The sequence below is a fragment of the Brachypodium distachyon genome, chromosome 4 (assembly GCF_000005505.3).
Source record: "Brachypodium distachyon strain Bd21 chromosome 4, Brachypodium_distachyon_v3.0, whole genome shotgun sequence".
NCBI lineage: Eukaryota > Viridiplantae > Streptophyta > Magnoliopsida > Poales > Poaceae > Brachypodium > Brachypodium distachyon.
In genome coordinates, this window is record NC_016134.3 from 34,114,343 (window position 1) to 34,141,872 (window position 27,530).

General features: G+C 43.6%; 4 protein-coding genes across 22 annotated transcripts; 2 read left to right on the plus strand and 2 right to left on the minus strand.

Moving 5' to 3' along the window:
- The first annotated feature begins 2,536 nt into the window (after positions 1-2,536).
- Positions 2,537-9,795, plus strand: LOC104584666. Of its 6 annotated transcripts, none has more exons than XM_024463488.1 (18): positions 2,549-3,379; positions 3,484-3,581; positions 3,761-3,896; positions 4,069-4,194; positions 4,285-4,407; positions 4,512-4,609; positions 4,756-4,891; positions 5,006-5,134; positions 5,229-5,327; positions 5,404-5,499; positions 5,609-5,716; positions 5,822-5,917; positions 6,020-6,115; positions 7,503-7,686; positions 7,802-7,929; positions 8,045-8,115; positions 8,339-8,479; positions 9,430-9,795. In XM_024463488.1, the coding sequence occupies exons 1-17, from the start codon at positions 2,686-2,688 to the stop codon at positions 8,471-8,473; spliced, it is 2,553 nt and encodes an 850-aa protein (XP_024319256.1). In that variant the 5' UTR covers positions 2,549-2,685; the 3' UTR covers positions 8,474-8,479; positions 9,430-9,795. The 6 variants fall into 6 exon arrangements, with proteins under 6 accessions (XP_024319257.1, XP_024319256.1, XP_014758531.2 ...); XM_014903045.2 differs by having other exon boundaries at positions 2,554-3,379; positions 5,404-5,511; XM_024463490.1 differs by having other exon boundaries at positions 3,177-3,401; positions 5,404-5,511.
- Positions 9,796-9,927: 132 nt separating this feature from the next.
- LOC100835776 lies at positions 9,928-13,545 on the plus strand. Of its 3 annotated transcripts, none has more exons than XM_003577981.4 (4): positions 9,928-10,182; positions 10,279-10,547; positions 11,092-12,034; positions 12,525-13,545. In XM_003577981.4, exons 3-4 carry the CDS (start codon positions 11,112-11,114, stop codon positions 13,000-13,002), a joined length of 1,401 nt encoding a protein of 466 aa, XP_003578029.1. In that variant the 5' UTR covers positions 9,928-10,182; positions 10,279-10,547; positions 11,092-11,111; the 3' UTR covers positions 13,003-13,545. The 3 variants fall into 3 exon arrangements, with proteins under 3 accessions (XP_003578029.1, XP_010238102.1, XP_010238100.1); XM_010239800.3 differs by having other exon boundaries at positions 9,951-10,182; positions 10,279-10,542; XM_010239798.3 differs by having other exon boundaries at positions 9,951-10,542.
- Positions 13,546-13,965: 420 nt separating this feature from the next.
- Positions 13,966-18,747, minus strand: LOC100825336 (THO complex subunit 6). Of its 11 annotated transcripts, none has more exons than XM_024463493.1 (12): positions 18,426-18,742; positions 18,226-18,328; positions 18,037-18,113; positions 17,518-17,563; positions 17,344-17,404; positions 17,149-17,218; positions 16,905-16,985; positions 16,772-16,841; positions 16,429-16,535; positions 16,212-16,322; positions 14,428-14,544; positions 13,966-14,314 (listed from the first exon to the last, which is right to left on the minus strand). In XM_024463493.1, exons 1-12 carry the CDS (start codon positions 18,687-18,689, stop codon positions 14,219-14,221), a joined length of 1,203 nt encoding a protein of 400 aa, XP_024319261.1. In that variant the 5' UTR covers positions 18,690-18,742; the 3' UTR covers positions 13,966-14,218. The 11 variants fall into 11 exon arrangements, 9 of the variants coding, with proteins under 9 accessions (XP_024319261.1, XP_024319262.1, XP_003576458.3 ...); XM_024463494.1 differs by having other exon boundaries at positions 17,165-17,218; positions 18,226-18,332; positions 18,426-18,741; XM_003576410.4 differs by having other exon boundaries at positions 16,772-16,811; positions 17,165-17,218; positions 18,226-18,332; positions 18,426-18,739.
- Positions 18,748-21,531: 2,784 nt separating this feature from the next.
- LOC100825642 (agmatine deiminase) lies at positions 21,532-26,121 on the minus strand. 2 transcript variants are annotated; one of them, XM_010239801.3, is made up of 11 exons: positions 25,183-26,116; positions 24,945-25,058; positions 24,741-24,836; positions 24,581-24,656; positions 23,974-24,024; positions 23,589-23,632; positions 23,403-23,481; positions 23,022-23,156; positions 22,465-22,700; positions 22,115-22,255; positions 21,532-21,989 (listed from the first exon to the last, which is right to left on the minus strand). In XM_010239801.3, exons 1-11 carry the CDS (start codon positions 25,345-25,347, stop codon positions 21,888-21,890), a joined length of 1,239 nt encoding a protein of 412 aa, XP_010238103.1. In that variant the 5' UTR covers positions 25,348-26,116; the 3' UTR covers positions 21,532-21,887. The 2 variants fall into 2 exon arrangements, with proteins under 2 accessions (XP_010238103.1, XP_024319193.1); XM_024463425.1 differs by having other exon boundaries at positions 23,022-23,481; positions 25,183-26,121.
- Between the last annotated feature and the right edge of the window lie 1,409 nt (positions 26,122-27,530).

The window sequence follows — 27,530 nt, forward strand, 5'->3', positions numbered from 1 at the left end:
ATCTTACGCCAGCAATCCTGACTGAAGGGACACCGGAAGAAAAGATGATCCCTGACCTCCCGGGCACCAAGATTACAAAGAGAGTAGACCGTGATACCATCTCTGTTACAGCTCTTCCTATCCAAGAGATCTCGAGTATTCAATCTATCATAGAAGAGCAGCCAAGCAAACCCCTTAATCTTAGGGACACATCTGGAATTCCAGATCCAACGAAGAACCTTGGGCAGGTGTTGAGTGTGGAAACAGCTAGTGTAGAAATCCTTAGTCGGGAAGGAACCATTGCCCCAGATGGAGAGCCACATGTCATGGTCATCAGGGGAGAGATCAGCAGGTTGAACAAGTTGCAAAAGAGAATTAGCCTCACCAAACGCCAGATTGGACAGAGGCAACGAGAACAGCTGCATTGGATCCTCAGAATAAAGCGTACGCTGAAGTGAAATATCTGAATTCCTTGCGTAGGAGAAGGCTCGAGGTAAACGCTGGCTAAGACAATGACCATTCCGGAAATCCATCCAGAAAGAGATCGAGGCGCCATTACCCGGCAGACACCTAGAAACATCCTTAAAATCTGGCAGAAGGGAGAGCAGATCACGCCACCAAAAAGAGCCCTTCTTATCCTCGGGGCTGGGCAAAGCACGCGTGTAATGGGCATTCCAAATAAGCTTGACCCAGGGCAACTCTTGATTATTGAAACATTTGAAGAGAAACTTAACCAACTGAGCATTGTTAAAAGCTGAAAGATTCAGAACCCTCAGACCACCTTTTTTCTTGGACTGGCAAACTTTTTTCCAGGGTACCAGGGCCTTACATTTCCCAATGAACTCTGATTTGTTCCAGAGACCAATTCTGCGTCGTTTGTAGATCGCCTCAATAAACCCATCTTGCACCTTGAGGATGCTAAGCCTGTAAGCAGGTAGAGAGGAGAGTACTGATTTGACCACCTGCAATCGTTCCCCAAACGAGAGAAATGCTGAGCAAGACGTAAGACGCCTATCAATTCTGTCAATGACGGGCATAAGGTCCCTAATCCGCGGTCTAGTAGTCCCAACCGGTAGCCCAAGAAGGTGAAGGGGAAAGATCCCACCTGGCAACCTAACATCCCAGCAAGAGAGGCCATCCGATCCTCTGAAACATTGATAGGGATAATACATGATTTGCTGAGATTGACCTGTGGCTTGAGCAAAGGACTCGAGAAGGGCTTTGAGACACAACAGTTGCCGCCTTGATGCTTCCATGATAATCAACGTGTCATCGGCGTGCTGGACAATGGGGAATGAGCTGTCTCCATTAGGAAGGGGTAGGTGAATTAAATTCATATGAAAAGCCTTGTTGATGATAGATTGGAGCAGATCAACGACCAAAACGGAAAGAAGCAGGGAGAGAGGATCGCCTTGGCAAACACCACACTTGCAGTGAAAGAACTTTCTAGGGACCGCATTGAGCAACACCGCAGAGGTTGCAGAGGACAAGATGTTTCTCGCCCAGCCGATCCATCGATCATCAAAACCAAGATGCCGAAGAATAAGTAAGATAGTTGAATGCTCCACAAGGTCAAAGGCCTTTTCAAAATCCAATTTGATGACAATTTTCTCGGCGAGACTGCTTGCATTGGTGAATATATTCAAGAGCACAGGCGAGGCAGTCTTGAATAGAGCGTTGCTTGAGAAAGCCATATTGATAATTGTGGACAACCGAAGGATGATGGACTGAAGCCGAGAAGCAAGAAGTTTGGTGATTAACTTGAGGCAGGAATTGAGCAGCGAAATAGGCCTAAAATCATTAATAGTCTTAAGCGAGGTCACTTTGGGGATTAGGGCAATAAAAGAAGAGTTGAGGGTCTGCAAATAAATGTTATGCAAGTAAAACTCATTTCAAAGCTGAAAGACATCATCCTCGATAATGGGCCAACATTTTTGGAAGAAAAGGCTCCATCCGGCCCAGGGGATCGGTCAGAGGGCATATTCTTGACTACCAAGCAGATTTCTTCATGAGAGAAATTGAAACAATTTTTCATGTGACGAAAGAGCTGCATTCCAAAGAAGAATTTCCTGTATGGGGTGTCCTGGGTTGTTGGACTTGCACCATAAGAAATTTTTTCTCGGGATAGAAGGGTTTCCCAAGAAATGTTGGAAGTTGGACACAATATTTTGAATTACTTTTTAAAAAGCTACTTTTGTGGTTACTGCGTTTTTTTCTCCTTTTCCTTTCTCACCGTGAGAAGCATTTTCATTCGAAATTCCTCTATTTATCGTGTCCGTTGACCCTTAAACCATAAACACTAAAATTCTTTCTCCTATTTTAGTAGAAAAATCCCCTCCGAGTTGGTGCACACTTCCCCTCTGAGAAGCAGTTTCATTTGAATTGCTTGCATTGGTCAATTATCATGTACTCCCTCCGATACATATTAATTGTCGAAATATTACATGCATCTAGACGCTTTTTAGAGATAGATACATCCATATTTGGATATATTTGAGACGATTAATATGGATCGGAGGGAGTATGTTCTTATATTACTTTGGTACATGCCATAGTATTGAAAAAAACTGAGCAATAGTTCAGAGATAAAAGAGAAAATTCAAAAAAAAACACAATTATTTTAGCTTCAGATCACCAGCACTTTTGAAGTTATGGTTTTTCATTTGGTGGCTCCCAAAATTGTGGTTATGTGAATTTAGATTTACAATGTTTGGATTTTTCTTTAGAGGTGCAATTTGGTTTTCGGATATGACTGCATTTTTTTTTCCGTTGGGCCGGACTTTTACCATTTCTGGCCCGCCTCGCTTCCTTCGCTCTAGTTCCTTCTCTTTTCCTCTAAACAAAAGTTCCCTCTTCAGCTCTTCTCTTCGACTCCGTTTCGAATTTTTGCTTTGGAATTCCGTGGAATTTCCTCCAGTTCCCCACTTCAGTGCGGCTGCGGCCTGCGAGGCGATCTGCCCTATGGAGCCGGAGCCGGAGCCGCGGCGGTGGGCGGCGACGTACACGACGCAGCTGAAGCAGAAACGCAAGGCCTACCACGACGGCACCCTCATCCTCCACCCCGACACCGGCCGCCTCGTCCTCCTCGATGACGCTGGCACGGCCATCGACGCCAGGTTCCTCCGCGCCGGCGAGTCCGTCTCCGGCGGTGCGTCCCTGTCATTCCCATGCCACCTCGTCGACGTCGGCGAACCCCAGCGCTGCCCCACCACTGGCTACTCCGGAGGTTCCTCCGCGCCTGCCGCTTCTAAAACCGCCTACCGCGGAGGGGGCAAGGCGCGTCAGAGCGCGGCGAACACGTGCGCTCCCCGCGCATTCGTGAATCCACCGAAGAATGACGGCGGCAAGGCTGAAGCCGTGGGTTCTGGCTGTGCAAAGGCCGCGGGTTCGACGCTCCAAGGTTTGCGCGTCACCTGTTCTACGTATGGCCTGTAGATGCTGGACCTGGTACATTGAACATTTGGCGTTTCCTGAGGATTGAATCGGATGCGCTTTTGTTTTTAGAGTGGAGCGCGATGTACACCACCCAACTGACTCAGAAGGCTAAGAAGTATCACGATGGCTTCTTGAGGCTCGAACAAGTTAATTCGCTTACAAAGCGGGTTAGAAGCATTGCACACACATTCTGTAATTGTTTCTATTTGTATTCCGAAGAGTGAAGATAGAATGGATAATTGTACATAGATTAGCATGTCATCAGTTTATCTTGGGGTCATATAGCAGTAAGTTGGTTAGAAAATGTTGTGATGCCTTGTGTGTTGTTTCAATTAAAATGTTTCAGATTGTTTTACTGGATGAAGAGGGTGAAGTACTGGGCAGCAGGTACCTCAAGTCAGGGGAGTGTGTGGAAAGTGGGAAGAAATGCAATTTCCCTAACTATCTGATTGAGATTGGCGAGGCCAAAACTCTAATGAAAGGTTGGTTTTGTACATCTCCTAGTACAATGTTCTTTGTCGAACATGTGCAGGTCCATCTCTGTCTGTGCCTCCTGATACATCCAACTTGTTTTTATGAGTTATGGAATAGTGACTTAAGAAATTTTCTCCTCTATCATTGAAATTACGTGTTTCTCCATTGGTCAATATGAAGGTGGAGAACCTAAATCTTCGGATGAACCTATGGTGACAAGATCAAAGAATGGGGAGAATACGAGTAAAAAAATGGGAATCGGTGCGACAAGTTCCCTGAAATTCATCAGTCCACAAAAGTTCCATTGTACGTGGACTTAAAGTTGCATGCCAGTTAGTCATACTCCTTGCTTTGAGCATATCATAGCAACTACTCCTTCCTTTCTGCAATTTGTAGATCTTGACAAGAGTAAATCAGAGGTCACTTCTAGTTTTAACAAGCCGGAGCTTGGAAATATTGAAGTTGCAGCTGCTGGCAGCACTGGGAGCCTTATGGGTTCAACAGAATCAAGTATTAAAGGTTCAGTGTAGCCTCTCTATGTAAAGAATGCTTTGGTTTCGTACATATAATGTATTATCATATATTTTTTATCGAGGCTTATACAAAATGTGCATCATTTGTAGAATGGAGTGTCATATACACCACCCAACTAACTCAAAAAGCCAAGAAGTACCATGATGGTGTTATAAAGCTCATGCAAGTTGGCTCACATGCAAACCAGGTTAGCAACTAGCGAGCAATTCTTAATTACTATGACGATTCAAGGTTGGTGTTTTACGACAGCTTTACCACAGGATGATGTTAGATTATGTCTAACAAAATGCTGATTACACAAAGTTGTTATAGCTGTATTAACTGTATTTTTAGATTGTTTTGCTGGATGAAGAGGGTGTGGTGCTTGGCAGCAGATATCTCAAGTCAGGTGAATCTGTCCAAAGTGGGACAAAATGTCCGTTTCCAAATTATCTTATTGAAGTTGCTGAGCTCATAATTCAAAAGAACGGTAAGTTTACCTTTCTCTATAGACTGCATTTCCAAATGGGTGGTTTCTCTAAAACATTCCTTTTTGGTTCTGCAAACACAGAGATTTCTTATCAGTTTGCTAATTTATATGCAGATGTAGAGTCTAAACACTCTTCGAGGGAGCCTTTGAGTCACACAGGACCAAAGAATGGAGAGGATGCAACTCAAAGGATGGGTGACAAAAGTAAATCTCCAAAGTTTGTTAGTCCACTTAAGTTCCATGGTATGTGACCACCAGGTTACACACACATTAGTTTTACTTTCCTGTACAGCACATAATTTATTTCTGATCATTCATTTGTCTCCACAATTAACAGATCACCAGAAGAGTAAAATAGAAAGCACTGCTGACGGTAACAGGCCACAGTTCGGTAAATCAACGTGTAGTAATGTTGGTGATCCACATAACTTCCATGGTAATGCAATGGTTATTTTTTTCTATTTCCTGCTCCATGTATATCTTAATGTAGTACCATTGCTGTTTATTACCAGTATCTACAGATCTTCAGAGAGGTAAACCAGATGGGACTGTTAGTTACAGAAGCACAGGCCTTGGCAAACTAACTTCTAGTGACATGGATGATCCACGTATATTTAATGGTTGACTTAATTTTACTCACCATTTCTATGTCGGCAGCTGCTAATATATGTTTATAACCATTTCTATATTTGATGCGAGACTGCTGGTTGTTTCCAGACTTTACGGGTATCCAGAGGGCTAAATCAGAATCTGTGTCCTGGTACAACCGGCCACAAGTAGGCAAATCAATTCCTAACAGAATGGATGATCCACTAGAATTTTGTGGTACTCGGAATTAATGTTCATACTTTCATCTGTGGCTCTACTTCCCACTGGTGTCCAAATACGTATCCACGTGTAGTAATACTCCCGTTTCTCCGCAACTTGCAGATCTTGAAGATGGTAAATCAGTATGTCCCACTGGTTTTACCACAAGCGAGATTGGCAAATCAACTTTTGGTAACACGGGTGATCCTTTGCGAACTGGTTTGTACCTTTACTTAATTGCTAGCTTGATTAACTATTGAATTCGTCCTTCCCATGCAAGTCAATTAGGAAATGATACTCACGTTTCTCCGCAACTTGCAGACCTTGAAGATGGTAAATCAGTATGTCCCACTGGTTTTACCAGGAGAGAGATTGGCAAATCACCTTTTGGTAACACGGATGATCCTTTGCGAACTGGTCTGTACACCTTTACTTAACCGCTAGCTTGATTAACTGTTGAATGTGTCCTTCCCACACAAGTCAATTAGGAAACAATACGTAAATGTAGTTGCTATGTACCTATGGTGAAAGTCACAAGGGCAGAGTGATCAAGTACTCAAATTGGTCACTTCGGAGCAGCAGTTTTACTGTAATACCTTGGAGTGCTCAAGGATCATGGATAAGCACCTAAGATATGACTATCCAATCTGTTGTTACATAAAGTTTGTAATGATTATCACTTATGTGTCAAACAGATAACTGGTTTGCTACATCTGTATTCTTTCCTACTTATAAAGTTTGGAGTTGGTGGTAGTCAATTCACTTCTTTCTAAACCTTCTCTTGTCACCCCTGACAAGTAGATTGTACAAATTCATGAGTTAAAACTTCATGTCATTATCCTGCCTTACATAGTCTCTACTGCTGCCTTTCCTCTCCAATCTCCATGAGTTTGGGTTCAGATTTCAAATTCACCAAAGCCTATCATCAGACTTTATGGCATTGGTTCATAAGCTGGCTATCATGCTGTTCTTCAGTTGTAAATTTTCTTTTTCTTGATGATTCCGTAGCAAAGCACGGGCACAAAGCTAGTTTATAGTAAATTACAACTGGTGTTTTGTAATGCCAAAGGTTTGTTGTGAACAATAGGGGTTGCTATCCAAGACTAATATTAGCTAAGGTAGATTCTTTGAGTAACTCCATAGCATGAACTCCAAATTAGCTTCATATAGGTGTCATTTGTCAGTTTAAGTTTCAGGATGTTTGATTGCATGCACTGTGAATTGTTTGATTACATGCACCATAAAGTAACTACTGTAGAGTTGTGATAGCTGATATGGAAAAATGGTTCTTCCATATTTCTGTGAGTGTTTAATTTAGTTAATTATGGTTTAATTTACTGGGTAGGTAGATAGTCAACCTACATACATAATAATTGACATACTGCAAGACATATTTAACATTTTCTATTTCTAGTACTAGAATTACCTCTTCTCTTGCATGATGCGCATACTGCTCTACTTGTTCTTGTTTACTACTCTCTCCGTTCCATAAAAATTGGCACGGATTTGAACTAGAACTAGTTCAAAGCCACGCCAATCTTTACGGAACGGAGGGAGTACCAGAACACTCATGGAAGTCAAAGATCCAAAAATCATAATTTAGAATGAAATACTTCAGGAGTCCATGCAGTAATTATCTATAATGTAGAATGCTCATTTTCAAGGAACTATTTTTTCACAAGTTATCTGCTTGCGATCCTTGTGGCATATGTCCAACTTGGATGACTTGCGCAACTACTCTCATTCATGTACATTCATGTGCTTTATTAATAATAAGTTAATAAGAATGTCATCTCATCTTTAGCATCCCAGATACTCTCTATCATGAAGCCCCCAGCTGGATTGTCTAACTTTGCTACCCAGTTTCGTACATCAGTGCAATCTTGCTTGAAGTTGGATACTGTGCAGGCAAAGAACTCAGTGAGCACTCATAGTAGGAATGAATCATCAGGGAATGCTCATCCAACTTATGATCATCAGACCGCCATGTAAGATGTTGTGTTTATTAATTACATCCTATAATACTGCCTTACTGACTGCAAGATTAAGATCAAACATGACAGATAAACAAAAGGAACATTTACATAAATGATGCTTCTGTAGGAAACAAGCAGCTTTTGATGGACCCGAATTGGCCATGGTAGATATCCCATCATCTGAGATTTCCAATGCAAACGAGCAGAAACTAAATTCATCAAGCAATCTTTATAATGGAAACTCTAATGGTACAGGTAAGTTGCTCAAATTAATTTCTTTGACATTGAAACCAGCATGTTCAGTTTTGAAAGCTTGCATTCCATTTGAGAGTAAAAGACAGATGCTGCCTATGCTGGTTCATATTGACAGGTTCTGCGCTAATTATGGATGCTACTAGCATCCTGGGCTTGCGAGAAGATGAAAGTGGAACTGCAGATCAGGTTTGCACCCTAAGCTGTGAAATTTTTCCCTAAGGAGAACTTATTGCTGTTGTGAATTTGAGAAAGTTACAGCTTCTTCAAAAACTACTGGCAAAATTGACTGCACACAGCTTTAATGTCATTCTCATTACACCAGACTGTGAAAGTTCTATTTTGTCGTGTTACACTGTTAATCTCTTCTTTTGAGCCTACTCTGGTAGTCAGTTGGCTTGTGTGTTTGCAGCTCGTTGCAAATAACACAACAGTGGACCCCAAATGTGGCAGTGGCTCTTTTCTGCCTCCAAGCATCCGGACACGTAGAGATCCCAAGATTCAGGATTTAATAGATGACTGCCCTTCATTTGATCTTGGCTTCTAATGGAAGGTATGTCTCTATTTATACTCTGTGCCATTAGAAACATAATGAAGCATGTCTGAAGTTGATTCAATATGTCTTAATTGTCCAACTATCTTTCTCTTATTTTTACTTTTATATAACCTTGATTATGCCCTCTTTCTTTTTGTACGATTCCTATCCTTGGTTTGGGTGAAAGAAATGGAGCTATCAAATTCTTATGGAGATGCCTCAATTTCATAAGAATTTGAGCATCCATTCCAACATCATTTTTACACTCTTTCCTTCTGTGTTTTTTCCATGCTCTATCTAAATGACTATTCCTGTGTTTTGGAATCCTCTGTTTTGCACTTGCATTCCTGCCAAGTTCATGTGTTTTTGGTTTCTCCATTCCGAAAAGAAATCTCATAGGACATGTCTTGAGCAACATGTCATGCTTCATATGCCACATTCTGCAGTAAGCTATCAAGCATGGGCATTTTTTTTTTCTACACAAAATCTGCGAATCAGTTAACTTCAGTTTTGACAAAGCATAAGGCCGCTTCCGGGAAGACATGACATGAACCAGTCACCATCGTAACCATATTGGCCCAGGTAGCAAAAACGATGATGCTTTCGCAGTATCAGAGTAGAAGTTTCTGCTGCCCCTTTCATGTCGCCGGGAACTGGCCATTGCAGCACGTGGGTGGTGAAAAGGATTCACGGACGTCCTAGTCGTGGACCAACAGCTGCTGGACTGGATCTGTGTGCGGTTAGGTTAAACCACTGGCTACTATTTGCCCAGTAGAGCATGTAGCTCAGTTGCTCACGCAAGACAATTGTTACTTCGATTCCAAAAGGAAAAAAGAAAACTCTATCATCTATGTGAAGAGGGTTTCAGAAATTGAAAATATCTGAAAACCGTCGACTTGTGTGGCTTCCTTTGTTTGCTTATTGATCTTTTTTTACAGCGAGTTTGCTTATTAATCTTTGCTTTGCAGGCATGATTTGGGGAAACTGGGACAGAAAATGGGCCATCTGACGGTTAATCAGTTGATTGGTGGGCGACAGAGCAGGCAAAAGCAGGAGTTTTGTGAAGAAAGCGAGTTTTGATTCCACTGTAGAGTTTTACTCTGTTGTCGTTGTTTTCGTTAAGGAGTGGTTGCTCTTCCTTCTGTTTAGCACTTACAGGGGTGGCTTTTTGCATGGAAATGGAAAAAGAATGATCACTTGTAGGAGGATAAATTTGTAGGAATGCATTCGTCCAAACTTCCATGATATAGAATGCTGAAGAGGTTTGCTTTTACTGTTTGAAAGAAAAGGTGGAATATTTGTACAGTTTAATTATTATTTTCAGATATGCTGCAGCTTATTTTTATATTTTTGGAATTGTTTTGGGTGGCGGAGTGAGTCACACTACCTCCTCGGTGGGAGGTGTCGTGGCAACATCAGCAAGGGCCACATGTCCCCACACCGACCCTGCACAGACGCCGGGCCTGAAAAAAGGCCAGCAAATCATTAAGCCCAGGGCTAGGAGCGAGAAACGAATGGATAGGATTCCCAAGATTCCCCATCGGAGAAGACACGAGACGACACGGATTCTTTTCTTCCACTCTTGGCTCCTGAAAAATAGACCCAAAACCGGCGGAAATTCGGCAGAAATGAGCTGACACGATACCAAAATCTTGGTCAGAGAGGGGGGGAAGAACAGGAGCAAGAATCCAATCCCTGTGGCGCTGTCAGGCCCAAGGAAGGTAAGAGGCGCAAGCAGGAACGGCAGCTAATAAAAAGGGAGAAACTTCTTTTTACCAAGTAATTTAAATATCTCCGTGTTTGATTGTTTCTTCTAGCTGGATCGCTAGCTCGTTTGCTTTGCTTTCACGTCATTCTCCCGGAGGGAGCGAAAGCAAGCGAGCGAGCGTCCCCCTGTGTCGCTCCCTCTCCATTTATTATTGGAGGTTCACTTGTTGATTCAAGTCACCTAGCTAGAGCTAAGGAGGTCGGATCAGGGCAAGTGGATGCTGGCGAAGAAGCTTGATCTCTTCGTCCAAAGACCTGCCTTGATCTCAAGACCTTCGTTAAGCTCCGGTTCTTCCTGATCCAGCTGAGGCGAGGTGAGGTGAATTACCTTCGCCTGATTTATTTATTTATTTTGCTTGGGATCTCTAGTAACATGATTGTTCATGCCATGCGATCGTTTGATCGAGTCGAGCTGTGAACTTTAAAAGAAGAATCCGAGCTGTTACTGTGTAGCCTTGGCCAGATCCAATCGCTATGGGTTCCTCTGCTTCATAAAGTCTGAGAGTCTACCAGAGGAACTGCACAGTCTTTTTATTTTCATCCACAGTCTGCTCCATAAACTATGAAATTACTACTGAGTAGTAACTGATCTCCTCTTCACCCATGGGCATTTCGTCTAGTTCGTCAGTGCTTTGCTTCGGGGATAACAGCTTAGCACTATCATGTGTGTAGCCTAGATTCTTTTAGCACAGAGTGATTTGCACTGGATATTTTGTGGATGATTGACATCTTCAGCGTAGAATCATTGAAAGTTGATATGCATGTTCTTACCACCAATTTAGAGTGATTCACTGGTCATACCTTTGTTCACTTTATGCAACGTGTATGGAGCTAATGCTGATGAGCAACTTTGTGATGTACAGCTTCTTAGCATGTGAGAGTGATGGCGGCGGCTGAAGCGAGGGCTGCTTGGCAACGTGCCGCTAACCGCTGCTTGGTTCAGGAGGATGCCAAGAGAGCTCCAAAGCTGGCATGCTGTCCATCTTCTGTGCAACAGCATGAAGCAAAGAGCGGAAACCCAACTAACCCACAAGATTGCCATATCCCAAATTTTATGCATTTAAATTTAAATTGGAACCCAATGAACTCCAATCAGCCAATAGATACGTGGTTCCTTCAATTCCAGCCCGATTTCGGGTGCCAGAAAGTAATTGCTGGTGAACATCTGAATTATATGGGCGGGGAAGTTGATTCCAAGAAAGTGGAAAGTTTTTCACCAGTGTCTACGCTTGAAGACATCAATCCTAAGAAGAGCGAGTATCCTTTTGAGCCTCCGTGGATCGTTTCGACAGCTTTTATGAAGCAAACTTCTGAAACAGCTTTCGAAGAGTTCAAAACTCTTTCTGGTTGTTCTCAAGTGAGTCTTAAATGCAGAGGTAATTCCAATAGCCTCCTTCATGAGGATAAAGAGTTTATGGAGTTCAAAACTTTTGATCCTCTGTTTCCAAAGAAACCACAGAAGGCATGCTATGAGATGGATCCACCTTGGGCAGAAGACAAGAAGTCACAGCCATGGTGGCAAGTAGTTGATGGGGATGGATTGGCTTCGCTCGTTGCAGAAAGAGCAATGCAGAACATTGAGAACAACGATCTGCCAAGACCCACTCAGACAGTGCGTGTTCATGGGGCAAAATTGAACAGCCATGAGAACAAGGATAGCTATGGGCATACATCCCCTTCTGTTAAAGAGTTGCAACCTGAACTACAAGACACTATGATGTGCAGCTATAGCATCGCAAGCACCAATGAGACAAATTCATCTGACAGTGGAGGGTGGCAACAACCTCAAAGAAAGAACGCACGTGGGTATGTGTTTTCTGTTATATTTTTTCAGAACCAATAAAACTACAACGAGGTTCCCTCCTTTGTAGATTTGCCCAACAATTCCACATACTTCCTTATGTTTTATGTATTTCCACTAAAAGGGTTTCGTTTTGTAGATTCATCATTTCAGAGTGTTATAATCAAGTCTAGTTAGGCTCAAAAAGTGAAAATAACAGGCTGTTAGTACCAATTTTCATGGATGTACACATATGTCGGTCCATTGTACCCTATCACAATATAAATCCTGATTTGGCCAATGGCTTGCGAGAAGGGAAAAAAACATGTTTTCATTAAAAGGCAAATAGCTGAATAAAAGGAAAGTCAGATATCTATATTACGTCAATTTAGCTTTGAAGTGATATGGGCACTTCCACTGGGTCCATCTTATGACTGTTTTGTGATCCTTTTTTCATCCTGAAAAACCCTTGGATATATTTTTGTTCATCAAAGCTTCTTCCTGTTTGATATGCAGGGGTGCACAGGATTCGTCACCAGGCAACGAGCCAGCACATCAGAACCAGAATGCCTCTGAGAGGGCCCAGCTGCTGGATGCTCTCCGCCATTCGCAGACACGGGCTAGGGAAGCCGAGATGGCTGCTAAGAATGCTCATGATGAAAAAGACCATATCATCAAGCTATTGTTTCGTCAGGCCTCACACCTCTTTGCATGTAAGCAATGGCTGAAAATGCTGCAACTGGAGAACATATGCCTCCAGCTCAGGCTCAAAGAACATCAAATAGCAGCCATGTTCCCAGAACTTCCCTGGACGATGATGAAGGAGAAGGCAGCGCCAGGAGAGGAGCGGAAAGACAGCACAAAGAAGAAAGGCAGGAGGCAGAAGAAGGAAGGTGGCTTCCGCAAAGCCATCATGTTTGCGGTCGGTGTAGGTATCGTCGGTGCTGGACTGCTGCTTGGCTGGACCCTTGGGTGGCTGATGCCCAGGTTGTGAGTTCCACCTACATAGTGTTCAATTCCACGAATAGCTGGTAGATAAAGCTCCAGATATGTGCTTTATGAAGTAGGAGAATGAAATGAACAAATTCTTAGAATCACTCATACAAGCTTGATGATTTGGAGGCTTTGCTGATGATCTCTCTCCATGCCTTCATGTATATATAGGAAGAATTTAGTGTACATATTGCCAGAAACTGGGTATTTCTGGTACACCTGTAGGTTCCATGGGGGTGAGTGTGTACATAGTGTGCATCTGGGTCAGTGGTGGTGGAACCTCATATCAGTCGACTTCAACAAAGGGTAAACCTGTACTGTAAGCATGTAACCTTCTTTGCTTAGTGTAAAAAGAATTGTATTACTCCAGTTTGGTTTTTACCAAACCTGTCCTGTAAGCATGTAACCTTCTTCTTTGCTTAGTGTAAAAAGAATTGTATTACTCCGGTTTGGTTTTTACCAACTGATCACGGTTGGTAAACCTGTACTGTAAATATATTGTAACTTGGTTCTTTGTTTAATGTAAAAGAAATTGTATTATTCAGCTTGGTGACTACAAACTGATCCCAGTTTGGTAAACCTGTACTGTAAGTCTGTAACTTGGAACGGCTCTTTGTTTAAATCAAGAGAAATTGTATTGCTCGCCTTGGTGTTTACAAACTGATCAGTCTGGCAGCATATATCATAAAAAAAAGTCAATTTGTGGCCTGCACAAAAATAAACGGATACGTGTGCCTTTTCCTGATGAAATTTTGCAAGTCAAGCACAATCTGCCTTTGTAGAAAGGCTACTTTAATCTTTCAAACTTAAGTCTGTTGAGCAGTAGAGTTACCAGGAAACCAACGAAACCCAAATAAAACTACTCCCTCCAACCCATAAATTTGTCCAAATAAGGATGTATCTATGTTTAAAAAGCGTCTAGATACATGCAATATTTCGACAAGTAATTCCGGCCGCAGGAGTATATCTAAAGCAAACTTTGTATAAAGCTTGACTGAAAATTTGCACTAAATTGATTTGAGGCTTCATAGATCGCCCGCTTTGTGTCCTTACTTGTCAGGGGAGTCTTCCATGATACAGATTGAACTAAAACTAGAGTTACAATAAACCAACTGAAACTACAGTTACAATGGAAAAATACAGTTGCCACATTGCGAAAGTAATGATTAACACATGGAAATTGCACAGCAATGCTTCATCAGCACTTGGATAATCAATTACTTATCCAGGCCCCGGCAACGGAATGCGCACAGATGGCTCCCAAATGCCGAGATGACATCCACCAGACCTCCATGTCCGGCAACAGCTGCCATCTGAAAGGTGAGGATAGTAAGTGAGAAACAGAATTTCCAGCCCCAGAAATAGAGGGATAACACAGATCCGAAAATGATATGGAATGAGGATCAAAACCGAGATGGATATATACCCCGGATGAATGCATGGATACAGAAAATGCTGATGGAGGAGCACACTTTATTTGCGAAAGAACAGCCCCGTTGATTGTAAAACGGGAGAGTGCAGGTTCAGCGCCGACTGCTAAAATCTGAATGGACGTAGATGAAAAGGGGAACAACGGGAGCACAATTAGCCTGTTATTGGAAGTACAAGAGAGATAAAGAATGTCCAGTAAATGTCTAATAAAAGAGAATGTGAAAAATATGGTCTCTGCTAAGAATAAGGATTATCGCAGCTAAATAGTTGCTCTTTTATCTCTATCCCGATCGAAGTCTCATCTTCTGTTCTCACTTTAAATTATCTCGTGCAGCAACGGCACAAAGCATAATTTCGCAGCTACAGAACACAAATCACTGTAGAAAACCGGGCCTTTTTATTCCGCACTTTCTGCACATGTATGGAGGAGATCCACTACAGAATTTCAGATTTATACTACCGCTTGAAACCTACTTGGTCTTGGTTCAGCAGTCAAATTGGAAGAGGGTATTAGTGGCACTAAAGAGTAAGTGGGAACTATTGTTCGCCTTAGCCGTATGAGATGCATGGAATGATTTAAGTAATTGGATATGCAGGTGTCTAGTTTGTTACAATCACGGTGCTTGCTGAACTTGCTAAAGATATACATGATCTGCCTAAATATTGTTTCCTGTCCACTTTCAAACTACAAGATGAGCCAGTTCCAATATGAGCCTTGAGTAACTATACCAGTTTACTGGACATCTAAACCATGAGTTCTATGTACTAACAAAATTCAATTCAAAAGAAAGGTCTGTTCACCAATTTTATGAAAATGTGTTGTTTAAGTATTACAGGTTTTAGTTACTATCCAATTTACATTCTGAGTTTCTTGAAGAACAGGTAGAAGTGTATTCTTCAACTCATACTTGTGAGCATTAGGAAAGACTGTTTTTTTAGATAAGTCCTTATTAGAACCCTGAAGTCCTGAACTAACCACGGAGTTTAAATTACCCCCCTGAACTTTGTTCTAACCAGTATTGGAGTTTAGGGGGGTAATTTTAAACTCTGTGATTAGTTCAGGGTTGTAATATGGACTTATCCCTTTTTTAGTCATGTTTTATCCTAAACTAGCCACCTAACTGAATAAGACTTTAGTGGGTTAGGTCTTAGGTGTTAGCATAGATTTAGCAAAAACTATTTTATTAAAAAGGGGAAATTTGCCAGGGGACACCGTTATTTTGCGGTCTTTGTCCAAACACACCACCCGATTGTGGATTTGCTGAGTACCATTACAATTCTTGGGCCATTTGTTGAAACACAACGCCCGTCCAAAAAGGGAAAGTTGATCCTTTTTCCTGCTCATGACGGGTTTTTTTTTTGCTCTTGGGATGGTTCGTTTTGAATTTTTTTTTCTCTAATGAAAATTTTGGCCCTTTCAGTCAGTATGCATGTGCTAATTTTGGACACTTATGTCAGCATTTTTCTTCAATTCGAACCAAAGCAGTCCACAAAATCATGGATTAAAAAATGCAGACATATATCAGAGGTAATTAGAGAAGGAGTAAGATGGTAATTCAACACACAAAAAAGTCAACTTTCCGTTTTTGGACCGGCAGTGTGTTTCAGCAAATGTCCCAAGAATTGTAATGGTACTGAGCAAATCTACAATCGGGCAGTGTGTTTGGGCAAATGCCACATAATAACAGTGTCCTGTGGCCAATTTCCCCTATTAAAAACCCTAGACCCAGTCAACCAATTATGTAGGGCGTAAATGAGGATGTAGGGACAAGCACTTACTTGATTTTTATCAAACAACAGATCTTGAACAGGAGCACTACAATCTGCGTTAAAGATGCACTCATTTGAAAGAAGACTCCAAACTGATATACCACTAGAAGTACCACAGGCCTGGGAACAACAAAACCAAGAAAACAGAAGTAAGATACATAGTGTACCAAAAATATATAGCTACAACAAACAAAGTAATTCATATATATATCTATGAGCTAGGTACCAGCCAACTTTCACTCGCATCAATGGCAATGCAACCAACCCACGAGCCCTCAAATTTCTTGTTCTGTACTGGATGTATCGTCTGTGTACACTTCCCACTTCTGCAATCTGGAATGCCCGCAAAAAAACATGAATCACATGATAGTATAATTTTCTTAGAGAATCATAGATTTCAAAAGCCTGCTGAAGTTGAAGTTATATGAGATGCTGATGTTTCTTTTCTTTCTACAAAGTAGAAAGCTAGACATTGCTTTCAACATCACTAGGTACTGGAAGAGCACAAACAAGCCATATTCAGACCACAGACAAATACAAAAACTTCTCTGATTGAGGGCACTGCTCACCCCAGATACGGGCTGTCCCATCTTCTGATCCTGTTACCACCTGAAAAGAGCACAAGTCTATCCAATATAGCTGTGACAAAATATGGGCAGGATCAACACCAGATAATATTAGGTAGTAAAATAAAGAACCAACCTGGTGGTTTGCCTCACGAACTGCGATGCTGTGCAAATAGTCAGTATGCCCCTTAAATGTCATTTTACACTTGCCACTCTCCTGAGACAAGCAGACATGATACAGATTAATGTCAGATGCCTCCTCAAGCAGTCACATAGAACATTAACACTATAGAAGTTTGTGACTCAAATGATTCTTAGGGACACATATTTCCTTTCAATTAGTTCAGAACTCCTATTAATCATATATATCATACTTTTACCTCAGAGAATACATACCACATCCCAGCAATAAGCACATGCATCACCAGCTGCTGCAAAAACAGATCCATCCTGTTTGGAAGAAGCATGGTGGAGAAAATCGTAACCCATCAGAACTAAGCATTATATGACAAGAATGAAGACTGCCTGCACATAAGAGCTTATTATGTTGAAAAATAAATGCAAGAAGTATTAACCTGTTTGCTAATTGCAATGGCATTATTTTCCGGTATTGGAGAGCGGGCACCCCAAGGACCTCTATAAAATTGACAGCCACAGATATGAAAACATGGAGGGCAAGAAGACTAGTGCATGCCATCGGAATAAGTGGCATACTAAAAGATTTGTGAGATGCGCTATGGACATCTTACTCATGCTGAGGGTTAACCAAGTCAAGTACTGGTTCCAGATGATCCCCTGGGGAAAAAATGGTAAAACGTTATGAGAAAGATAAAATATTTGAAGTGCACTACCAACTACCTAATAAATAGAGTTTTTAGGGATAGCTTTTTCACACAGATTCTTTGTTCGCACAGCACTCATACTGATATAATTTATATTGTCATTCACAAATTATCAACATTTCCATCAGCAAAGACTGCAGGGAATAATACTAACATAAAGGATCTGAAAAGCACTTTGATAGAAGGAAGTGAGCAGGGCATAACTATCAAGCATTTTGACAATTGTTGATTATGATTTTGAGTACCTCTAAAAAGGGCAAGGCTATACTTATTTATTCAACTGCTGGCATAATTCAAATATAAGAGAAGAGACTATGTAGAGAAGTTAATTGTGCAATCTACATGTTTGCGTCGTCAAAAATGATTTTTGTATTACATCATCTTAGAACCCTAGTTAAGCCTCGAATGGGAGCTATTGTACATCACCTTGCAGAGAGAGCGGCACAAGGCAGCTCTGCATCTCGTGCCATCTCCAGCCCCGAATGCGGCCATCATCCCCGCAGCTGTCGCAACAAATGAATCACGTTGCAAGTTTCCCATTTTGAGAGTTCCCTTCGTCGCCAACCCCATGGCACCAACAGACAAAACTGGGCATATAGAAGAAGAAGTATTCACCTGAAGAGCAACGGCTGCAGCGGATCATTATAGAACTTGACGTCATAGGCAGGGCCACTGTGCGCTTGGACGATGCAGACGGGGTCGACCAGCGCGGCAGCAACTGGCTGAACCAGCAGATCAGAGGGGAGATGGAGCAATACTATGAGATGGAATGTTAGGGGCGGGGGGGGGGGCGAGAAGAAGGGTGCAGGCGAAACCTGAGGAGCGGCGTGGGTGGGGGCGGAGGATGAGATGCAGGAGGAAAGGGAGAAGGACGCGAGGGAGCCGTCGCTGGAGGCGGCGGCGAGGAGGACGTCGGGGTCGGGGTCGTCGCGCTGGTCGAAGAAGACGGCGCGGAAGAGGGTGCGGCAGGAGAGGTCGCGCTCCCGCAGGATGCCCCGCCGGTACGCCGCCTCGTCCCACTCGCGCGCGTCCATTGCTGGCTGCGCCTGCGCCTGCGCCGTCGCCGTCGCCGTGGCCATCTCCTCGCGGTTCTTGCTGCTGGCTGATATTTCGGCTTCTGCTTCTGCTTCCAGCAGCAAGGAGGTATGGTACAAAGGTCAGAAAGACCAGCGCTGGCTGGGCTAGGTTGGGCTTTTCTGCGCTATTTCTTTCTTCTTTTTTACAACGAACAAGCCCAATACAGGCCCAGCTCTACTTTTTTTGTTTGACAACGATATAGCGATTCTGAAAGAACTGGACTAGCGCGCGGCGCCGCGCTTTAGCTTTGCTGCGCGATGCCCCGCGCCGCGCTTTAGCTCTAGCGCGTGATTAGGTTTGCATGCTCTCGCGCAGTCGCGCGTGATTACCTTGGTCTGCATGCGAGCAGCAGTGCCGCGTTTGATAGCTGCATGCGAGCAGCACGCATGCAGATCGGCTTATGTCATGTTAGCTTTGTCTTATGTGAGCCTAACACCTTTTTATGAGTATAGAACGGAAAAAAATACTTTAAAAGTTTATCATTCTGCCCGTGGTAAACCGAAATAACAATGTCTATCCATTTCGGTCAAAGTCTGCTACCACCATTATATCTCGCATCTTTGGCACTACAAATCAACTTATCACCTCTATTCATTCCCAAACCTTAACTTCTTATCACCCCTAATGAACAGAAATGACAACCCTAATGATCAGAAATTGCAACCCCTGATGATATCAAAATGCCACCTCTACAAATTGTCACCTCGCTGAATACAAAAATGACACCCCATAGCAAACACAAATAATTATGCACATCCATTTCGGTTAAAACCTACCTCCTCTGTTCCATATTAAGTGACGAAATAGTACATGTAGCTAGACACATTTTGGGTATAGATACAATCATATTTGGGCAAATTTAAATCACTTAATATGGGACGGAATGTGTACAACCATATTGTCCTGCATCTTCTGCACTCTCATTCGAGCTATCGCCTCCATTCAGACCACACACACAAACCCTATGTTCATGTCATGCCTAATGAACATTTATTACCACTCTCGTGAACACAAATTGCCACCCCTAATGAACTTAATTGTCACGCGTAGTGAATACAAATTGCCACCCTTAGTGAATACAAGCTGCCACTCCTAATGAGCAAAAATCACCACGTTCCCTTAGTGAATACAATTTGCCACCCATAATGAACTTAATTGCCACCCTTAGTGAATACAAGTTGCCACTTGTAATGAACAAAAATCACCAACTTTCCCTAGTGAATACAAATTGCCAGCCGTGATGAATAAAAATAACCGCAAATATCACCACCTACCCCTAGTGAATAAAAAATTGTCACGCGTAACGAATAAAAATAACCAAAAGTCACCACCTCCCTCTAGTGAATACAAATTGCCACGCGTAATGAATAAAAATAACCGCACCCATCCATTTCAGTTCACCACCCCACCTAGTGAATACAAATTGCCACCCGTGACAAATAAAAATAACCGCAAACATCACCACCAACCCCTAGTGAATACAAATTGCCACGCGTAACGAATAAAAATAACCAAAAGTCACCACCTCCCTCTAGTGAATACAAATTGCCACGCGTAATGAATAAAAATAATCGCACCCATCCATTTCAGTTCACCACCCCCACCTAGTGAATACAAATTGCCACCCGTGACGAATAAAAATAACCGCAAACATCACCACCAACCCCTAGTGAATACAAATTGCCACACGTAACGAATAAAAATAACCGCAAAAATCACCACCTCCCTCTAGTGAATACAAATTGCCACACGTAAGGAATAAAAATAACCGCACCCATCCATTTCAGTTCACCACCTCCCCCTAGTGAATACAAATTGCAACCCGTAACGAATAAAAATAACCGCATTCATGCATTTCAGTAAAAATCTACACCCACCATGCGTACGTAGTATGCCGAATCTCCTCCACTCCAAAATCGAACAACCATCTCCATTCAAAACGACTGCACACAAAACCTTAACCAAACAAAAAAATCTAATAAACACAAATTGTTAACTCTCTAGTGAACACAAATTGCCATCTATGGTGAACATGAATATCCACCTGTAATGAACACAAATTGCCATCTGTAATGAACATAAATAACCATGTTCGTCCATCTCAATCAAAATCTATCACATGCTGCCCCGCACATTGTACACTCCAAAATCCCACACAAATCATATCTCCCCTAATGAATACAAATTGCCAACCTTATTGACTGCAAATTAACACTCGTAATGAACACAAATTTCCCTTTGAACGTCTTACTGGAAGAGAAGCATCTACGGCGCGGATGGATCGATTCGTCCCTGTGGTTGAGCAGCATTCTTTCATCCGACGGATACTACTTGTAGCAGTGAGATATATTGCTCGTGGCGGTGGCCGTGGCGGCACGCGACAGTAGCTACTACGCATGGGGCGTCTCATGGCGGGGACGAGAGCGACGGGAGGCGCGTGTGGGCAACGAGCGGCTGCAGGGACGGGTAGCGCCGGCAGGGGCAGTGCGGCGGCTGCGGCTGCGGCAGCCCGCGGCGGGAGGCACATGCGCGGGGGGAGCGAGCGGCCGCGGCGGCTGGGGCACTCGAGGCGACGGTGGGCACGGCCGCGGCGACTGGGAAAGCCCGCGGCGGCGGCGGTTGGCGCAACCCACGGTGGAGGCTGGGGCATCCGGGGCGACGCGCGCCGCGGCGGCGACGGCTAGCGCAACACGCGGAGGCGGCGACTGGGCCACCCTGCGGAGGCGGCGTTGACGGGGGCGGCTCGCGTGCGCGATGGCGGCGAAAGCAGCGCGTCGAGCGAGGAGACGAACGAACGAACATTCGTTATAATTTCCGATTCTGAAAACATAAAAAACAACGATATAGCGTCCTAGTTTCTGTGTGATTTTTTCAGAGAATAAGCATGCGGCTCCTTTTTTTAAAAGAGAATATGCATGCGTCTCTTTAATCGTACCATAACATCACTACAGAGGTTCCCCCAACATCATACTCAGCATCATCCAAATGGAAACATGAAAAACTAGAGTGCTCGCATCACAGGATGAGGAAGTTATGAAAGGCAATTCCCTTCACCAACGATCCCACAGTGCCGGTGCACGAGCTCGCACCACGCTGTGACCTCTCCTACACGGTGTCTTCATCATTGACTGTGTGCATCGCTTCGATGCAGAGGCCAGGGAGCCCCCCTTTCTGAAAAAAACACGGTGTCTTCATCTTCATCAGAGGGATGCAGGCAAGCAAAGTGCAGGCTGCTGCTGCGTTGCGCAATGGATGTTTCCTCCTCCCAGGACAATCTCCCTCCCCCCTTCAACCATCACTACCTGCAACAGCCAGCCAAACCACATCAGATGGAGGAACTCAGGATAAACAGAGGCAAGCACAGGCAGCCAATGTTTGCAGTTTGATCATATATCTCCAGCAGACAATGTGTGGTTGGAGATACTACCTCGTGGTTAGGAAATGCTTTCTCCAGGACTTTGCGCGCTTCTTCATCCCACCTGTCACCAAATGCTGGTGCTATGATCCCACCATTGGCGATGTAGAAGTTCACATATGATCCAGCTAACCTCTCCTGCCCTTTATCCACCTGTAACCAGCATAAATTATCTCTGGACAAAGAAACTAGATATGGAGAGCTCCTAAGAAAACTTTCTGATAAAAAGAAAGTTCAACGTAAGGAACACTGGTAAAGCTGAAAATTTTCTGGCAATTAGCTTAAATTGTATAGGAATTTAGCCTCGATTGGACTAGGGAAACAATGCAAGAGAAATGTGAAAAACAAACAAATTCCCATACCAAGTCTGCAAATTGCAGTCCTTCTTCTTCAGTTGTATAGAGTGGGCCAGGGACATGGATCTTAATAATATCCAACTTCCTGCCTTTGGCATCAGTTGTACTGGAAAGTATGTCGAATGCCGCAGCTGAATGTGCGTACTGAGGATCAGATGTGTCATCTATCCATGATAAGAGGACAGTGGATGGTCCGGCAAAGCAGCATATGTTGTCAACATGCCCGCTGATCATTTCATCGCCTGCAGAATAGGAGCTTCAGTAGCCTGAATGTATACCAATTGTAAGCACCAAAGTTTGGTGATCAACTTTAGTTTCAAAATCATTTTTTATAGCAAACAGAAGTCCATTTTCAACTCTTAAGTCTTAACTATGGACTTGGTCTGAATTTCAGCTCAAAACTCCAAGACCACGTGTTTCAGACAGTTTTGGTGCTGCTTCTGCAGCATGAAAATCAGACTGAGACAATGGTTGTCTGTAAATAAAAAAAGGACTTACATAATTGGCATGGATGAAATAAATCACTTTCTACACTACAAATGTAGGGTGTTTTACCAACGTACCATACAGGCCTTTGGGTAACCATATGACCTTGGACACACCAAGATATATCTTCAGCTGCTTCTCTATCTCATCCTTACTCATGTGGGGGTTTCTGTTCCCATGGCACAAACACTGCTCAGTGGTGATACAGGTTCCTGTGTAAAGGTGGAGATGCCTTTGATGTATTATTGGTGTTGCGATAAGATTCAAGTATATGGGAGCTCCACTAACCCTAAACTTGAGAATCATAAGGATAAATAATAACTCAGGATGCAACTCTGCAGCACTAAACTTTTGCGACAAATAACGCGGGGAAAATAAAAGGCCAGCACTTCTAATGTTCCAGAGAGCAGCAGGTGTCTCCAAAACATGGTTACGCAGAAGGATCATATCCACCCTACCTTCTCCATCGACATGAATGCTTCCACCTTCAAGAACAAAACTGGTTTTGAACCTAGGAACTCTCTCCAATTCCAGGATCTATAAATACAGCATTAGTACCAACTACCCATAATTCAAGCGGCTAATGATGGTAATAAGTTACAGTAAGGGCAATGTGTGATTTCGGAATTTAGTGATTTACTTACCTTTCTAGCAACAAGGTTATCTTCACTAAGATACTCTTCCTGTCCTGTGGATGCAAGCAATAAATGTTCTTGAATTCAGTGTAAGTGAGTTATGAACTGCCTGGAAACCAAAGTTTCAGTACCAAGGATGCAAACATGTATATAGAAGCTCTAGTCAGAACTCATAACTACTATTGTTAACCAGGGAAAAACTACAGTGTTTGAATTCACTGAAAACATGACCTAATTATGTTGTCCAAAAAAGAACTATGTGCAGAAATAGAAAACAAGTGGACAATAAAACCCAGAAGTATGGAGCCACGTAATGCAACTTTGCGAACATTGTCAACGATTACACAATCACATTCATGAGAAGTATGCTAGTTCAAACAAGGGCATGGCGTACTTTTTCTCCTGTTGAGGTGAGGATCTTCTGCTCCAAATGATCCGCTAAAACCTTTACAGAGATGAAATAAGATGGTGTGTCATGTTTGTTATGAGAGTAAATTTCACAAAACCACAAATTTTGTGGCATTGGTAACACAGAACCACAATAGTGACTAATCTTCTCACAGAACCACAACTCTTGAGACGAGACTTCTCAAATAACCCAAATCTACTAGTTTAAGGCATTTGGGAACGTTTCCGACAGGTGGGTCCATGTTATTTGTTAATTTATGTGCATGTGAGTTTCAAGGATGAGTTCTGGACAGTGAATATGCACTTTGATTCAAGCTGAAATGTGAAGGTGACAATAGCAAGTTCTTATTTGAAGTTTAGGTTGTGGACCCACCCGTCGGAAACGCTGTCACATGTCCCAAACTGGCATATTTGGGTTATTTGAGAAGCCCCGTCTCAAGAGTTGTGGTATATTGACAACTGTGGTTATGTGTTACAATTTACAAACATCACAAAATGTGTGGTTCTATGAAATTTACTCTTGTTATGATCACGACACTTAGATAGAAGTATGTGTTGTGCGATATTTATTCACATTATGGAGATGGCAGTACCTCCATATGCATTGTACTGCCAATCCACCCCTGCAATTTCTCGTCTCAATCTTGTCTTGCCTTCACGCACAACAAACTAAGGGAAGGAAAAGAAGGGATCAACATACCATTTCCAGTGAAGACACAATTTCCTTGGCATAATATGGAAGAGCAATCTTACAGTGGGGCCTAAATCACGCATCCAAACAACACGAGCGCTCATCTCTACCACTCTCACATTGGACTTGTGTTCCATCAAATCGGCTACTCTTGCGTACTACATGAGTGCAACAAAGATAACAAGGTAAACCTCTAGGGTAAAGCGTAAAAAAATCAAGCAGACGATGAAACCTATCCTGAATGTCTGACGGATGAATCTAAATACCTGACCGGCGCTACAGCATACGGTGACTGGCTCAAATCTTGAGATCCTATTCACAACATTTGCAAAGGCCTTCTGAGCAGGGGCAGCAGCATCTCGCCAAAGTCCTTGGGCATCCTGGCATGTACATTTACAAAAAGCTAAGCACTGGGTTGCTCTCCCTCTTTTAAAGCTTTTTACAGAACTAAAATAAAACACAGTAATTAACCAGGCCTCAAGAGCCAAGAGCACCAGTACTGACCGGCCACCCAATCCAGCACTGGTCGTGCGGCTCCCACTCAGCCGGCATCCTGAAGCCGAGCGCCGCCGGGGTCCCCTCAAGAAGCTTCCCATTCTTCCTCGCGGCAGCGGCGGCGGCGGCTGGGTAGCCTCGCCGGAGAAGCCCGAGCTGGCTGGGCATCGGCATCGATCCTCAGCTTTGCTACAATAAACGCAGTGGCTTTGGATCCAGCTACTGCTAGCGCTGCGCCCAAACTGTAGCGTGGAGATGGACCGCACCAACGTGGCACGCTCGCCATGACGCGTGTGATGCGGCGGAAGGGTCGAGCTCGAGCCTAGGGAATCCGCGAGAGAATGGTCATGGATGGCACCCGCCGGGTTCGGGTCCGGCGCTTCCAAAACCCGGACCCGCCCATCCACCCCGGACCCGGACCCGACGTCGGGTCTGAAATTCTACCAGACCCGGACCCGAGTCGGATCTCGCAGACCCGCGGGTCCATCCGACCCGGAGACCAAAAAAGTCCAAAAAACAAAGAAATTACAACAAAGACATGCAGTTTCACACAAAGGATCCTGAAACAAAATAGAAGCAATCAAATCCTCGAAGCCCTTTTCCACCATAGCTTGACGTTGCCTGGGACGGAGGTGGCCGGATCTGGAGTCCTATGCCGGCGCCGAGACTTGGGTTGGCGGCTGCCTCCCTCCTCTCGCGTGTGGTGGGGTGGGGCGGGCGGGTGGCTGCAGAGGCGGGGGTTGGCCGAGGGGAGCAGCCGGCAGGGGCGGGCTGGAGGCGGTGGCTGGCCGAGGGGAGCAGCCGGCGAGGGGCTGGAGGAGACGGGAGAGAGAGAGAGGGGGACTGGAGAAGGAGACTGGGAGAGAGAGAGAGGCTGATGGTCATGGGAAAAAAATGAATTTGGCCGCGTGCTCGTGGGTACAGGCGGCGAAGGGATGGGAGAGGCAGGGAGTTACGTACGGGGAGAGTTGGGTTGAGTTGTTGTAGTAAATGGCCTGGGCCAGAATTTTCTTAACGGTGAGTATGGGCCTAGATCTACGTGTGTGAAAAACTGAACCGGGTATGCGGGTTTTTGGGTTCGGGTAACGCAATACCAGACCCGGACGGGTCTGAAATTTCCCCATTTACAGACCCGCGGGTCTGATTTTTTCTCAGACCCGCATCTAATCGGGTCTAGACCCGTCAGGTAATCGGGTATCAGGTACCCATTGCCATCCAGAGGAATGGTTGACGGCCGAACACACACGAGCTCACAAAAGGGATAAAAGGAAAAGGAAAAGAAAAGGAGATTTGGATTTTGGAGACAGAAAACATGTGATTAACACAACGGAAACTCAAAGAATTGAAACGTCATTGAAGGGGCGTCGTCCGAACGCCATTGTTCTGAGTTTAACCAAACATGTCAAGCTAACATTTTTTTTATAAGGACACGACGCACGTATGTCGACGCCGCTTGATATATCGCCAAGAGGGCGAGATCATTGGTTTAAACCCGGAGAAATTAAGTGCATTTCTTAAAGAATGCGTCATGCCGCCATCTCTAACGGTTGATGTCTATACCCATGCTAATGCTAGCCGGCTCCCGACACAAACAAAAAAAGCCTACTATAGGGGTGGATGGTGACGTGACAGATTCAACAAATGCCTTTTCTCAAGGTGTAGACCCACGATCTCACATCTCTAGCCGATCGGCAAAGGTGAGACGTATGTCGTGTCGTTGAAGGTGTTGGTTTCAAGCTCCGCATTAGGGATGGTAATCCCATGTTTTGACATGTTTCGTCGGACACATCAATAACGGTGTATGGACGGTGGCCCCTTGTTGAAGTCCTGAAATACCGGGCTTTGTGTTAATCGCATGTTGTTTCTTCGACTGAATTTGGGTTTGTTAGGTGCCGCAAGAACAATCTAGAGAAGATTACCTCCAGTATTTCCCTTTTCTTTTCATAAGCTGATGTGTTCGCCTCGATGCCTTGCATCTTTTTTAATAAAGGTACGGTTATATGCATGAAGAATGGAGAGTTCGAGAGGCTTTGTCTCTTTTTTTTAAGAAGCAATTAGATGAAAAACTTCTTTTCTAAAATTGTTCAATGAAAAACTTGTTTCCTAAAACCGTTAGATGAAAAGAGTTAAGTCAATATAACCCTTGAACTATAATGATGGAACTCCTTTACCCCTTGAACGTCAAATCGGGTACTAAATCTCCCGATCTTCACAAAACCAAACAAATCACACCATAGAACAACAAAAGTTGTTTTTGTAGGCGGTTTTGCTGACACGGCGGCGGACAAATGTCATGATGTCAGTTTTAGTGCGGGACTCAGTTGGTTTAGGCGGGAAACCCCATCAACTTTCCCTCC